Source organism: Marmota flaviventris, chromosome 11 (assembly GCF_047511675.1).
Source record: "Marmota flaviventris isolate mMarFla1 chromosome 11, mMarFla1.hap1, whole genome shotgun sequence".
Taxonomy (NCBI): Eukaryota; Metazoa; Chordata; class Mammalia; order Rodentia; family Sciuridae; genus Marmota; species Marmota flaviventris.
Genome location: NC_092508.1, coordinates 24,478,648 through 24,495,618, shown reverse-complemented (window position 1 = coordinate 24,495,618; position 16,971 = coordinate 24,478,648). Strand labels below are relative to the sequence as shown.

The following is a 16,971-nucleotide window of genomic DNA, read 5'->3' as shown; positions in this document are numbered from 1 at the left end:
TCTAAGAGTACTGCAAATAATTCATATACATAAGGACAGGTTGAAAAAACAATGGCAGTATAATCACTCCCAATGGCCCATTTGTTAAAGATTTGGTCCCCACTCCTGGTGCAATCAGATGACAGCAGAACATGTAAGAGGTGGGGCCTAGTGGGAAACTTTAGATTATTGGGGGTGGCCCTCAAAGGCCACTTCCAGGCCCAGGCATTTTCTCTTTGACCCCACCATGAAGAGAACAGTGACATACAGTCTTGTAACAGCCAACAGGGCCAATGACTCCTGGAGTAAGAACTATAAAATTATGAGCAAAATAAACCCATTCTATTTTATAAGTTTATTATTTTGGTATTTGTTACAGCAACAGAAATAACACACAGTACAACATGCAAAGCCTGTTAATATCTGAGTAAAAAGGAGTGGGATATGTGTACATATTTCCTTGAGTATGTGTAAATTGTCTTTGAGAAGAATATACCAAAATTACCAATAATAATTATTGCCTATCTATGGTAGCTAAGGGACCAAAGAGGGACACAGGTAAAAAGGTACTTTTTACTTTATTCTATTATATTTTATGAATTTTTAATATGACATTGCTCACAAATTTTTAAAATAAACTGAAGAAATAATTTTCTATTGAAAATATATCATCTTTTACTTCTTCCTTTGGTGCTTGAAATAAAGCAATTCTCTTTGTCTTTTTGTTGTTGCTGTTATTATTATTGTTATTCAAACAGAATCTAGCAAAACATCATGAACTGAGACAAATTAAAAATCTCTAAACTTTCATTCAATAATTTAACAAGCTTCCACAATATATAATATTTGTATGTAAAAATCTCCAACAATATTTTCTGTCTTCTATGCTCATAAAGTAATATTTACTATTGTCACAATAGTGCTTTTCAAATAATATTCTAGTCATTGTTATTGCAGCAGGAAAAACAAGTATTTGCCATTTGTACAGGGCATTTTGTTTTCCATTTATTTTATTTTATTTTATTTATTTATTTTGAGTACCAGGGATTGAACCCAGGGGCGCTTAAGCAACTGAACCACATCCCCAGCCTGTTCTTTTACATTTTTTTTTTTTTTAATTTTGAGACTGGGTCTCTGTAAGTTGCTCAGGAGCTTGCTAAATTGCTGAGGCTGGCTTTCAAATTGTAATCTTCCTGCCTCAGCTTCCCCAGCTGCAGAGATTACAGGGGTATGCCACTGCACCCAGTTGTTTCCATTTTTAAAGAAACCATTTATACCTAAGATTGATGAAAGCTCCTGGGGTTAAAATGGCTTATGACTTTAAGCACGATGAAAATATTAGATATTTGTCTCTATACTCCGTGTGGTTTGATTTTAAATGCCTGAGCAATGAGGTTAGCATCATACCTATCTTACCTAATGATTAGTTCAAGAAACATACTCTCAGAGCAAGATTTATGTTAACAATAGGGAATCTACATGCATCCCTCACTTAGTTTATAACCCCTGTGCCTAGAATAGTGCCTGGAATATAGCAGGTACACAGTATACTTTTTGCCCTTTATTTTCCTATCAATGAATGGTAATATAACTGCTTGGGAAAAGTACTGAAATATCTGTTTTACCTAAAGTTGAATTAATATAATTTTGCTCACATTTTGGATTGTGTACTTCTACTGACATACAAATTTTGAAGTCTAACTAATAGCAACACAGTAATGTTCTGAAATCATTAACCTAGAAACTTCAAACAAATATAAGAAGCAACTACATATTATGTTTCATTTGACCATCTCAAACATTATTTTTATACTACTGAGTACTTACAGGTCTGACAATGATTTTCTGTTGGTCCCCAGCATCGGCCAGTACAGGACTTATGGCAACGTCCACCTGCAGAAGAGGAACAAGGAGGAAAGAAGGTCATGTACGTTTTAATCTTTCACTCCTGGATGAGGAGGGAATGCCCAAGGACATATCCCTGCTCTTTAGGAAAATTTTATGTCATACTAGAGTTGAGGCCTAGTGCTGAAAATGCTCACTTAAGTAGCAAAGCTTGAATGTTCTATCTTTGAGTCTACAAATGCCATTTTAAGAATACTGGAAATAATTCATACACATAAAGACAGATTGAAAAAAACAATGGCAGTATAATCACCCCCATGGCCCATTTGTTAAATATTTGGTCCCCACTCCCAGTGCCATCGGATGACAGCAGAACATGTAAAACTGAAGTACAATCTTCTGGTATTCAAAATATTCTCAACATTTTATATGAAAAAGAAACAAATATGTTTGCAATATTTCCCAGAAAGTCAGAAGTAAATTGTTATATTAAATAAATTTCACTTTGTTGAAGATTTTTGGTGTATTGATCTCTTCTACTTGGTATAATTTCAAAAGTTCACAGCTTACTGATTCCAATAGATATTACAAATTAAGTTAATTGTTAAAAAGAAATCAAGTTTATGAAAGCGAGAATATATTCTTTGAAACACATGACAAAACATCAGAATAAAAGGCAAAATCAAGCATTTAAAAGAGCTAATTTTTTTAGAAAACAATTTCAGTTATTCAATACATGTTTTTAAAATTGTTATATGCATTTTTGAATATTGGCCTTTAACTCTTGTGGTGGCTCTTAAGCTACAGTGAATATCGGCCTCAACAAACATAGTTGTCCCACAGAGAAATCCCCATAAGGACTCAAAAATAAAAATATTAGCTAGAGGCAATCAGGTAAGATGACTTTGTGTGAAGCTGGTTTCTGAATTTCATTCTAAATTTAGGCACATGGATTATTTTTAGAATGAAAAGTACACATGAAAGTTGATGAAAGACTAGCTGTTCTGTAACAAGCTTCCTATTAAACCTCTCTTAGCTTTCAGGTATTAACTGTGAATTCAAAGAGAACTATATTATAAAAATTATCAAATAGAGTTTACCAAATATTTCCATCTTCCCTTGATACGTGGTTTTCAAATAATCAGCTTGAACATTCTTACTGCTTAGAGGTTTATTTCCTTTGCAGTGAAAGTGCCTGAGTGATCCCACATGATAATGACCTTCAGAGTTATAATACAGATTCGCCAGACACTTTCTCTGATTGACCTCAGCCTGTCCTGATGGTCTGCCCTCAGAAGGGCACTCTAGTGTTTCCAAATGAATACAATGCTCAGGATCAGTTCAAGTCATCTTTTTAAAAGTATGGGGATCCTTGCTATGGCAGAGTTTATTTAAAGCAGTTCTGTCTGTGATCGCTGCTACTGACATCATCAGTGTATAATATCCTGTCACTCTACCATCTGTTTATTTAGATCTAAACACATTATAACTACATAATGCAAGCTCATTCTAGTTGACAGGAAAAGGACTCCATCTGGCCTGAACAATATAACTTTAATCAGTGATAATGATAATTATTATTAAAAACTTACTGGAGTTCCTTTGTACCAAGCCAATAAATCTAAATTGATTTATACCAGCGGAAATTAGAAAGGACTGTGAGACAAACTGGGAAGCAAGGAAAACTTTCTGAAGAACCAAACTTTTTTTATGAGAAAATATCTAACATTAATATGCCTTCTTAGATGTGTTGAAATCCTTTGACTCTATTCACCAAGTGGTCTGTAAATTGAAGATATCTGAAGCAAAGAATGACCTGTCACTTATCTATGACTTCTTTAATTGTGTTTGAGCTAATAAAATAGTTAGAATTCTGACCATAATGAATAAAGCTATCTGGAAGGAAAATAAAAGAAAGGAAAAACAGAGAAACAGATAAGATACATTAATAAAATATATTTTAATATACTCAATATTTATTTTGGGGGAGGGTTACTTTTTTTGACTTTTTATTTATCAAGTTTCAATTCACCACCCGAATTCAGGCTCCCAGATTTCGCATAAAAAGGCCCATAAATATGTATGATGTTTATGTTTGTTTCTACTAGTTAAAATAAATGCATTTTTTTAAAAAAAGGTATATTTCTTGAAATATTGTTCATGGTTTTTTTGACAAGGTATCAGAGTCAAGCTCACTATTTGGAAATGAGTGACACAGGATGTACACCCCAAACCTTAACCCTGTCTGCTTGCTGCTGTGAGATTTTCTTCAGTAGTTTTTATTTCTCATCTGTATTTCAACAAAAATATTATTATTGGTATATAAGGAGGCCTTCAGCAACTGCTTCTCTTCCTGGATTTTACAGAATCTTCTATTCTTTCCATATACTTTGGGAACTAAAAGAAGATAGATGTTCCCTTAGTCTACACATTTCAGAATCCATTCCTACCAACACATTGGAGGGGTTTGACTGGCATGTGCTTCTATAAACTGTTGCTTGGCCTGCCCTACCTTGATTTAACTGACTTCCTGGAGCTTTGACTCTTTTGGAATCTGCCCAGGGACTCAGTTCAGCTTTGATCTTCAAAATGGTACAATATATGATACATTGGTATCAATACTATTTTCATCAAGTTGTTGTAATAACTAAATATCACAATATCTGAACATAAATCTCTGTCTAGGGATTGTCAGAATTCACTCTTTACTACACTTTCAGACCTGCCATCTTAATTTGATACTTGTGGATAATTGACCAGTAAAGTCCTATAAAATATTATAGTTAAATGACTTAAATTTTTTTTAGCCCTTTGTTTTCATCATTTCTACTGCACAAAAGTATCAAAGAGATGATGGGGTAGAAAAACTTACTGTTTCCATAGTAATTATCTGTCTAGCATAGGAACAACAACAATTTCTACTAGCTTTGCTTCCATCTATCTCCTCATAATTACTCCGTAAGCACCTTCATTGTTCTGTGTATTAGGTATGATGTTAAATATTATAGATAAAACATTGAGCTGAAACAGACATGGCTACCATCCTCAGAGAGTTTAGAATTAATTCCACATCATACTGAAAGGGAAAATTTTTGACTATTATGTATTTCATGTTTATTATCCATGGGACTAAGAGGAAAAGCCAGCAAATCTACATTTTAACAGCATTCTAACTCAGGTAAGAAGAGGTAGACAAGGCCACTTTCAGTGAGATCATCCCAATGTAATGCCTAGGGCTTAGAATTCGGCTATATTCTTAGCATAATGATTTATCTTTGCATCATCTAGAATGAGATTGTCCCTGAGTATTTCAGTGAAGAGGACAGTTATGGAGTCTGAAATGTCCCTTATTTGTCTCCTAACAGATATAAATGTCCAATTTCTTTTTTTTTTTTTTGTATTTTTTTTATTTTTACTGAACCCAGATATACTTTACCACTGAGCTACATCCCCAGCCCCCCTCTTTGTTTTCTTTTTTATTTTGAGACAAGGTCTCACTAAGTTGCTTAGGGCTTCACTAAGTTGCTTAGGGCCTCACTAAATTGTTGAGGCTGGCTTTAAACTTGCAACTCTCTTGCCTCAGCCTCCTGAGCCCCTGGGATTATAGGCGTGTGCCACCACACTGGCTCAATGGTCCAATTTCTTATTGAGGGCATTTTTCCTTCCCTCTGTATACAGTATTTTTTTCTCTCTCTCTCTTTTTCTTTTTTTTTTTGGAGGAGGGGTGGTACCAGTGATTGAACTCAGGGGCACTTGACCACTGAGCTACATCCCCAGCCCTATTTTGTATTTTATTTAGAGACAGGGGCTCACTGAATTGCTTCGTGCCTCACTTTTGCTGAGGTGGCTTTGTGTGATCCTCTTGCCTCAGCCTCATGATTCTCTGGAATTATAAGTATGCACCCCTGCACCCAGCCAGTATTTTCAGTAGCCCTGATTTCATGAGGAAAATAGACCACACATGTCAAGATAATTTTAGTGTAAATTAGTTTTATGAACTACTTATCAAGGCATAGGTTTTATAAATAAGGACTAAAAAGAGAAAAACTCAACAGATATTAGAGTATAAAAATGGGAACAGTATTTTGGGACACTGCCACTGCTATACAAATCTGTCCATTTCACTGTCTCAACCTGTTATATGACTATTTTCCATTGTTTATTTAAATAATTCTCTTAAAGCTATGTGAAAAAATATGCCACTTTTTTTCACTTAAAAATGAAGAATCTGACATGTCCATATGGCTTAGTGAGAGCAGAGCTATTTAAATTAATATCTGCTGTCATTATGATTCAATCAAAGAGATAAAATTTTTTAAAAAATAGAATTTTAAACCAATATTTCTGTTTTGGTAGTAACTATATTAATGTTTAAAATAAATGCTGATGATTCCATACTAGCATTATTTCAATACACAAGCAATCCCCCTCTGCTTTGACAATTATTCATCTTTTATTCTTGTCCAGAAGATGTTACTAAAAATGTAGCTTTTGCATTCCTTTTTAGAAAGTAGAGTCCTTGAGCTGCTTTTATGTTTTCAAGAATCATAAATTCATGCTAGAAGTTTTGCTTGTTTGTGTGACCGCCTGACAGGAGAGATGAGATTCAATATCTACCTCTGTAATGCTTTCTGCAAGTAATATGCCAAAAGAGTTGAAGAGTTACAAAATATGAAGTCACTGGCAACTGTAAAAGATTATATCCTAACCCTGCCTCTAGCTAGAGGCAGTGCAGTCATATCCCTGGATTCTTCTTACAATCCTTTTAAAAACAGGCACTGTTGATCTCTTAAAATGGCTTTTATTGGGGAAAGAAGTGAGAAAATAATATCTTTTTCATGAGCATATAATTCAAAAGAGGGAATGGAACATTTACAGAAGGCCGACATTAAACTAGTCCAGGGGGGATAAAAAAAATGAGGAAGTTGGTGTCCTGCCCTCATAGAGCTTTCAGGACACAGGAAATAGAGAAACAAGAAGGTAATCTTCATAAATCATAAAATGTAGTAGAACATAGGTATGCATAAAGTGGAGAGGAAGGAATTGAGAAAGACTCTGCAGATATGATGCCCACTTTGTCCACGAGAGAAGAAAGAGTTTTCCAGGTCCAAGGATTAACCCAAGCAGTGACACAAAGGCCTGGAGGAGCACAGCTCTTTGCCACCGTAATATACAGTTTACAGTCTCTTGAGGACAATTTGCAGGACTCATAGCAGCTGGGGTTTGAGTTTACAATGGAAGCTGGAAGCCTCCCATGAAGTTTGGAGTTCACTCCGCACAGGTGTTACGAAGTTGGCCAAGGTTTTGGGGCATTGAAATGATATGATTTGACTGTCAGTATAGACAATGGTTTTGTGTCATGGTTCCCAAAAGTTAGTATTGACACTTGAGTGGCTTGTGCAAGATGCTGGTTTTATAGTACTGGGTGAAGTACTGTGCTACAGATTCCTGATGCTGGTAGATCCAAAATGAGAGAGTGTAAAGAGATTATGACTTGGCATATAATTCAAAACTTGGTTAGCACCCTGGCTACATCTTGAAACAATATTTAAGTGTTAGATGTGATCAGATGCTGCGTAGTCAAACTCTCAGACTTGGTGTTGAGATCTAACAGTCTCTCATATCCCAGTGTTTATTCCTTAATTTTTGGACAAATTTCTATCAAATTGTACTTTTTACTCAACAACACTCAGAAATACATAGATCTTACTCAAATTTAAATTATTGTAAACCACTCATATAATCTCAATAGGGTTCCAGCAATGACATTAGTAGGAGTTAATGACATTATTGTAATGTGGAGTTGCTCTTCTGTATCACATGTTCATAGTTCCCTTGTTCCTCCCTGACAGTCCCCATTGTCCTGTGTTTATTCATCCCCCACTTTTGTTATGTAAATTGACTTTACTTTTTCTTTCAGTCTCAATTCAATTTTCCTATCTTTCCTCTTACTTTGAAAGTTTATTATTGAATAGAAACTTTAACTTTTATACATTTTGATTGTCAGAAAAAGATGAGCAGGTATTTTCATTTGCTTTGGAAGATAAAGTTAATTAAAAAAATATATTGTTGGAAATTTTCATTTCATTATACATTTAATAAGGTTTAGTAATTCAAAATATTTTAAGTAGTTATTATACTGAAACAAAAATTGATATTGTGGACTTTGTTAAACTACATTATTCTAAAGATACCATCATGTTATTCAGTCAAGCAATCAATGGTACAAGGATTTAGAAAAGCATATGTACTCATATGATGAAGACATATTTTGAGCAGAAGTGTGAAGTATATCAAATTTAGTCTGCAACACTTCTATTCATCCTACCACAGGGTCCCAAATCCCTACTGTGATTCAATAACTGCCAGAGTACACAATATCTTCCCCAGCACCACCTCAGATAGAGCTTCAGAAGGGATAGCTAATGGACAGACCAGTTACTGTGGCACAGAGATGTGCAAAGGTTGGAAGGGACTAAGCCCTCTGTAAATTGTCATTCTTCCTAAGCCCATCTGGACATATAGATCAATCCCAAGGAAAAATAAAAATGGCAGAAATCCCAGGAGTAGAAGAATGGCCAGGTAGAATAAGGTGGAAAAATCTGTGCCATTGTCCCAAACCTCTCAAATCATGAATAGAGGCAACCAATTACTCTATTAGCATGTTAAGCCTAGGGTCTATTGTCATGTATAGATTCAAGTGGAATAGCCAGATCAACACAATTTCCACAGTCAAAACCAAAATTGATAATAATATACTTAGAACTGAAGATTGTTGATCATTGATTTTATCTGTAGACTCCTGTGATCCTAAGAATCACTAATAAAAGTAATCTAATGAATATTATGGCAAAGACAAAATAGACATAAACAGATTAAAGGAATAAGATTTCTGAATGAATGCAAAGATCCATGATATTACTATCCTAGATATACTATACTCCTACCAACACACATTCAAATTCCTTTAAGTTACTACAACCAATAGAAATGAACTTCAGTGAGAATAATATTAAAGGATCCAAATACTTTTAGAAAAGTCATGCTACTAATAACATGAAGTCACTAAAAACTAGAAGAAAAAACAAAGTTTTTCCTGAGAAAACAAAGATACACACACACACACACACACATGATGTCAAATTTTATAACAAATCAAGCAATTAAAAAGCATTAATTTTCATTTTATAACTGTTAGTACAATGTAGAATATAAGAATTTAACCTACTATAGAATAGATTTAGCTTCAATTGATGTCAAATGCATTTCTGCACTATAGATATGAAATCTGAACAAATTGAAATACCCTACCAGCAGACTTATTGAATACATTAAAATGTGTCTGCTGCTTGCAATCAACAGCAGCAATAATAATAATACTTACTATGAACACTCCAAGGGCCGCTAAGAGCATCTAGGGGCATCCTTCAGAGTATAATCTGTCTACATGATACCCCTTACAGGTTTAAATTTGCAACCTGTTCAGCCATATGTGGTGGGATATTGTAAGCATTTCACCTACATTAACTCATTTAATTCTTGTACAACCCTAACATCCTACAAAATTTGTATCTATAGCCCAGACAATGTGGAATGCAAGCTTGTGCTCCCATCTGCTCACAGAATTTCTCCACCTGCATGATTATAGGCATTTGAACATTTTTATGTCCAAAATTGAATCACTGGTCTTCCCACCCCATCAAAACATTATCCCTATAAAGACTTTCCCATCTCAGTCAACAGAAGCTCAATCTTTCCAAAAGCTCAGGCCAAATATTTGGATTTATCCTTAGCTCCTTTTTTTTTTTTTTAATTTCACAACTTGGATCTAAATTCATTAATATATCCAATTTTCCTCAACTTCAAAATGTGTGTAGTATTCAATCATTTCCCACTATCTGCTTCATTTTCATTATGATAAACCATAATCATGTCTTGCTTAGATTAATTAATCTTGCCTGATCTCCTAGCTTCCTCTCTGGCTCCTTTACAATATCTTCTCAATATAACCATAGTGATCTTGCACCATATCAAAATTCAGAAAAATATAAAATAAAAATTATTCAGAAACAATTGCACTGTTTTTTGTTTTTAAAGTATATATTGTTTTAAAATAATACCTTATATAATTTTGTGATTTATTTTCACTTTACATTATATCTTAAAACATTTTTCAGACACATTAAGCCAATGTGATTTTCATTTCTTTCAGTGGATTTACCTTCTATCATATAGACATTCCACAATTCAATGAGCTATTTTGTATTACAAGGTATTTTTGTTGGAGAATATAGGAAATTGATATATATTTTTAAATAAAAATTAAGAAAATATTTCTAATTTCATGCCTATTTTTTTCAGAAGATTCATAGTTTGTTGAAGATGATTTGGATATAATAATTTGACCATGTCTTTCACTATATCCTCCTTGAAAGCACTGTTGGGACCTGGGGTAGCTGTAGAGAATGGAGATGAGTGTCACATATATCAGAACAGGTGATGAAAGGATTTATGTACTGGCTCCAGCTGAGTGCCAGAGGTCTCTGTACACATCTATCATATTTGACCTTTTCATCACCAAGTTGGATAAAACATTTGAAATATGCTTGCCATATTTGCAAATGACATAAACTTGAAAGGGGGTAGCAAATGTTCTTAAGTAGGATAGTATTCAGACTTAAAGGGGATTTGATAGATGAGATGATAAACCAAAACTAAAAATGTAAAGTTCAATAGCATCAATGTAAATCCCTGAATTTGTGTTTCTAATCAATAATTCACATAAATACCCACAGATACACACGTATACACAAAGTCTGTCTGGGTGAGACATGTCAGAATTTCAATTATCACTCTGCTATTGAGTGTGTTATTCCTTAGGCAGGTTAATTAACTTCTCTCACTGTTTTTGCTTTGGTCTTTATATTGAAGTGTTCGCCTTAGGCCAACACCACCCTGCACTATGCCATCTAGACAACACTATCCACCTCGTCTCCCTCACTGTATAGTCTCATATTTATCAGACACATTCTGCACAGTGGTTTATGTGTTTTACACATCTCATTGAATTTGCAACATAAGTGCATTCATTACTTGCCTTATTCCAAAAGTAAGAAAATGGAAAGAACTTTTTAAGTGGAGCCAGAGAATTGTCCTTTATAGTATGTCAGCCCTTCTTTATGCATAGCATGCTCACTAGTCAAAAATGTTTGCTCTAGCCCATTTTTTTCATTTCTAATTGGCAATTACTTTGATTCTACTACTTGTTTATTAAAGCACAGCAGTAAATGGGTCTAAAATAAATGTCAATTAAATATAAACACATTTTAGTATTTGGCATGTATTTCCAAAGGAGAATGTGATAGGAAATTAGAGACCACAGTTTAGAGAAACTAAAATTGTCAAAATACTATTGAGTGCATAACCAATTTCAATATTGTCAACAGCTTTTCTAAGTCTTCATAAATGAAACACTTAGAGAAGCAAGTGCTGGTAAAAAGTAGAAAATACAAAATTTTACTAAGTGCTGGTAAAAAGTAGTAAACAGTAGCTTTGAAATCATTTTTTAAATATACCTTTAGTCTCCATTATTTATCATTGTTGGGATCTGAACAAAGAACTACGTAAGAGCTGACTTTCCTCATTAATAAAATACAGCTGATGGCACCTACTTCATACATGGGATAGATATCATTAAGTGGAATAACATAAAACTCTGGCAAGTAATAGCATAAGTCAATGTTAGCTCCCTTCTCCTTCCACCACAACACTGTATATAAAAATATAGGAAAGCAAAGAGAAATAAATAGATGGAGAGACTAAGAAGAAATTATATGGCAGATACATCACATATTTTGAATACAGAAATATTTACAATAGGTTGAAACGATGAGTAGGGTACTATAGGTCAAGTAATAGAAAGGCAGGGAGGTGTCATAAGTAGGGGCTTTGGCAGTTTGGCAAATTAGGATAAGTGAGTAAGCAAAAGTGTTTGCCTGCTTTGAAAAAGCACAAAGAGCCCCAGCCTTAGCAAGAATAAGACTTAGAATCCATCCAGTGATACTCACTCTGCGACTGGAACTTTACTGTCTTGCAAACTCCAAGTAGGTGCACATGAAGGGAAAGAAAGGGCACAGGGGGTGAATTTCAAGGTATGTTCAAGAGAGGGAGACAAAGCCCAGGATGGAGTCAACCTTTAGATGAATAGATAGATGTTCGTCAAGCTGGGGTCTCAGCTTACTCCATGGCCTTTGTCTGTAAGATTGCTAGTCAACTTTAATGGATCCTTGAGCAGCCGTAACCACCCACATGTCCATTTTCTGAGAGCGGTGTCACACTTGAGAAATGTGACTCAACAGGCAAAACATAAACCAAAGAAATTTACTCCTTTCAAAGGGACATTAAATGTGATCCAAAGCATTGCCTATGGCAACAGCTGTAATCTTCTTCTCTGAAGTCTGTTACTCACCACCTCTCCAACCCCAAGCTGTCTCTCTTCCTGTTCTCCTGTCATGAAACTCCCCCCTTCTACTCGTAAACCCATTGTATCATTATGTGAGTGATGAATTCAGACATTCTCTCCAATATATTTTTTATTCCATTTAGCTCTCTGGTATAAATAATTTTCTCCCCACTTATGCATCCTGAATGTGCCTAACAACCTAGGAATAATTTGTGTTTGTGTGTGTGTGTGTGTGTGTGTGTGTGTAGGATGCAGGACAGTTTGATGGGATGAAAGGATTAGGGAGACAGAATGTTTGAGAAGGTGAGAAGGAAAAATTGTGAATATTCCTATTTGTTATCCTTGTCCTTCTCAGTCCGCAGTTCTTGAGGAGCAATGTACTAGCTCCATTTCCCCCATGAGCATAAAGAAACGGCTATACCCTATGTATAGGACAGTCTCCACAGGTTGTCTATTTTCATCCACTTTCCACCTGACAGACCCAAGGATAGACATATCTCCTCTCCTCTATGAATTAATAAGAAGTGGATGTTATCATGAGGAAATTGAGGTGGACGAAATTATTACAAGTTCTTTAAAGGAAAGAACCATTTCTTCTCCACATACTCAAAACACAGTAGACTTCTCAGATTGAATAAAGCAACATTTCTTCTACTAAGAGACCCATATTTTCACACCATCACACTAACAACAGCTTCTTCAACCCTGAATAAATTTCGAAAGGTCTTATAATGTCTGTGGTTTGGGACTTTATAACTATGGCTGGGGCCATTAATCTTGAGGCCTCCCTTTTTTTTTTATTATATCTGAGATTGAGACTGAGTTTTTGTTACAGATTGCTAGCCTGTACCAGCTAGTTGCAGAGATGAGACATCACTGAGACAGATAACAAAGAAAAATGGGTAGCAAATTGGAAAAGATTAGGTAGCAGCTCTGCAGTACTATATTAAACAAACTCTTTTGAGGTATGGCAGCCAGAAGTCTCACCTTATGTGACTTCCTTTTTTTTTCTCTCCTTCCCTTTCTTTCTCTCCTCCCCCCACTTCCTCCTCCGCCTCATTTGTGTGCAAGTGTATCTCTCCAAGTTTTCACACTTAAATAAAAGTAACCCACATTAACAAATAGGGGTGCATTTCTAAAATGCCATTGTAAGCCTGAGGAATGAAAATGTGATTTTAACACTGATGGAGGCTAAAAGAAAGTGACCCAAAAGAAATTAAAGTAAATAATAAACCAAAAATGTCTTGGTGTAGAATGTTTTTATTAATTCACCTTTAAGTTCATACACAAAACCCAAATTTGAAGGATAATGGATTTATAATATATTTTTATAACCCAAGTCCATCAACGAGCTATTTCAGTGGAATTTCTTCTAGATATACAAGTAGACTGATTTTGAAACTAAATTATCATTTACAGAAAAAAAAGAGATATGATGTGCAAATCACTACATATACAATATACATTCACTGTATTCTATTGCAAACTATTTATGACTAAATATCAGTCCAACTACCTATCATTCAGCCCTAGTTTTTTTTTGTTTTCTGAAAAAATATTTTTGCCTTGTAATCATCCAACATGAAAGCCCTTCAAATAGAATAAAAATCCTTGTCAGCTAACAATATTAAAGTATCAGTTATAGCTCAGAAATATTGAAAATTTGTTATATGCACAGTATGGTTCTAAGAAATTTATTTCTCATGGCATCCTTTGAAGGGAATCCTACTACAGATTGTGAAAATGAGGCCAGATATGTTTAATAACTTGCACAAGATTACCCAAGTAAGTGATGAACCTGGGTTTGGAGCCCATGCATATTAGCTCTAGAATTAACACCCTTAACCAACTCAACCAAATATATAATTTTTGTTAAAAGATGCAGCAATGGTGCAGTCATTTGAGATAAAGAAGGAAAGAACATCCAAAACAGATTATAACACACACAGGAAAATTAGCTCATTGTCACTGTAAGACCTGGTTTCTGTTGGAGTTAGTGCAAATACTGCAGTTCACTAGATTTTTGAAAGCCAGGAAACACTTAGGCAAGGATATTGAATGAGACACTTATTCAAATCACTTAGGAAATGACTTATATAGCATTTGAAAGATGATCTGGGGTTTCATGTCAAAATCTTTAATGCATGTGATGAATGAGCAGAGTTTATCCAATGACAATGGGCAGGGTAGAAGGTGCCACAGATAGATGGTGGGAACCTTAGAGAAGCCACCTCACTCCCTATGCTCAAGAACAAGCTGGTGGTTATCAATGATGATGGGAAGTTGAGAAAAGGCAGAAAAATATTTAGGGTAGGACACAGAATAGTGATATTTTTATAGGAGGAACAGATTTCACTTATAAACACTAAAAGTAATGAAAACTAATATTTGTGGATCAATTCTAATGGGGCAGGCACTTTTAAAAAATATCTTTATCATTTTCCCAATTCACTCTCATGTGAGAAAAATGAGGAACAGAGAAATAAAGCAATTGCAGTCAGAGACCCACGTAGTTGGTTCAAGCTGAATGCAGACCTTGCTTTCAGTCACTAGGCTCCCCTTCAAGGTAAAAATAGAGGAGTCACTGAGCAGAGGTGAAGATTCAGGAGCTTTGCCTTGGAACAGGGTCAGGTAAACTGTTTTGGTAGGGAAGATAAGGACCAGAGAGAAAAACAGTGATGTCTAATTTTTGTCTTTATAGTTACTTATTTGCATATTTAAAAAGTATTCAACAGTGTTGCACTCTTACTGTTCTATTATCTACATCTATTATTTACATCTCTTGATACATCTATTATCAATGAAGTAATGTTTTGTTTTGATTTACTCTTTCATAAGAATGTGATAAAACTTCATGATTCATAATTTATCTTCCTCTACAGAACCAAAGCAGACAGATAACTGTCAAGTAAACAACTATAAGTACTCTTAGACACTTATTTGACTTAAAATAAATAGCAAGTCTTTTCAATAAAATGTGATATTTAAAATTATGCGGCATAATGAAATTTGAAAAGGTTGAAGTGATGCTTATTCAACACTGCATTGCCTTTAAAATCTTATAGATTTATCATTGGAGTTTTCTTAGCAAAGTCAATTTCTTTATTCTGGAAAACATACTTTGGCATATGATTTAGGTAACTAGTTGTATGCTATACTGTACTTCTTAAGTATAGAGTTTGAATTGATTCTACAGAAAATATTTTTGAAAAAAAAAAACCTAGATCAAAATCTTTGTTGAATAAAATGTGAAAGGGCGAGGAGAATAAAAATGGTTGGTCAGAGGACCTACTTTTGAGATGGCTTTTCCTTTGTGCAATTTTTTATTCAAGCTTTTTCATTTCTTTTATATATTTCCCTTACTTGTATTTTAAGGAGAACTTTAAGAGAAATGTCACTGCATAATTTCCTCTCCATTTTTTCTTCCCTACTTAAAAGAGCACCTACAATTGGAAAAAGAATCACCTCTAAATAGAACATAATTTGTTCTTGTCAGGCAGCAAAGAATTAAATTGAAGGTGTGTACAGCTGCTTGCAACCATCTAGGCTTGAAAGATTGCTAAGTGGGTTAGCAGCTTGATCCCTATCTTCATTTGTACCCCCATTTCTTGCTAGAGATACCACACCCATGACCCTCACCCCAAGAACCAGCCATCTCTCCCCCACCTTTGCTGCACATCTTGAAATAAATGTAGTTCAATAGAGGATACCAAAAACCAAGGGGGACACACATAAAAAGGGAAACTTGAATGTCTATACTAATTTTCATTTATATGTAATCACCTTCCTTTTGCCTCCTAGCTTTCTTCAAGTGATAAGGAATTAGAGGGAATAAAGGGGAAATAGTAATCTTGAAATACTACTTAATTGGGAAACTGAGTTCTATGAAGCCACTTTCACTAGTAAACAACTGATGAAATGGTGCATGGTAACAAAATCTGTGATAGTTACAAAGCAGGACAGATGCATTATCACTCTTGCCCATTACAGAGAAAACAAATCAGAGAGAAATAGAAGAGGGTAGTCCTGAGGAGTCATGTAATTGTTATTCAATTTATATAGTTGTCTCCAACTCTGAATATGCAACCAAGGCTTTATATTTTTTAAAAATCAACTATGGTGTGCTTTGTAAAACACTCTAACATTAATTAGATACATACTAAGTAACTGAATCACTATGCAATATTATTCAGTAAAGCTATTTCTTGCTTTGGTTAAATGTAACTCAATTTTATTAATCTAGCATTTCAACCTCTTTCAGGCTTAGGATTCTTTCCAAATCCTCATATAACAGGATGATTTAAAGCTGTATATAAGAGATTTTTTTTTGAAAAATTGTAATATTACTAGATGTTTATTAATGCAAATCACATTGATGTCCCTCATTTTATATTTTTTGACACAAAATATTTTGCCATTAAAACATGTTCAAAGCAAATTATATTTTATATTTATAAGGAAAGGTAATAAGAATCGCTGAGTTCCAAAAATCTCCAGTTCTTTTAGAAGCTCATATTAAAACAAAATAAAATAGGAGTTTCTACATCAAAGAAAAGCTGATTTTTTTATTGCTTGGTCTACTTTGTAACAGTGTAGAAATCTTTTTCAAAATATCAGTGACTATTAGTTGAGTCATCATACATATTTTTCAATTAAAATTCACTTTTATTAATGAAAAGGCTTAT

The 16,971-nt window shown here is 34.4% G+C and overlaps 1 protein-coding gene across 1 annotated transcript in view; it reads right to left on the bottom strand.

The window, feature by feature from the left end:
* Positions 1–16,971, bottom strand: part of Erbb4 (erb-b2 receptor tyrosine kinase 4) — a 699,449-nt gene that overhangs the window by 319,019 nt on the left and 363,459 nt on the right. Inside the window, exon 5 of the mRNA XM_071619435.1 lies at positions 1,807–1,872. Coding sequence (XP_071475536.1) covers positions 1,807–1,872 — 66 coding nt within the window. The remainder of the gene's footprint in view (positions 1–1,806; positions 1,873–16,971) is intronic.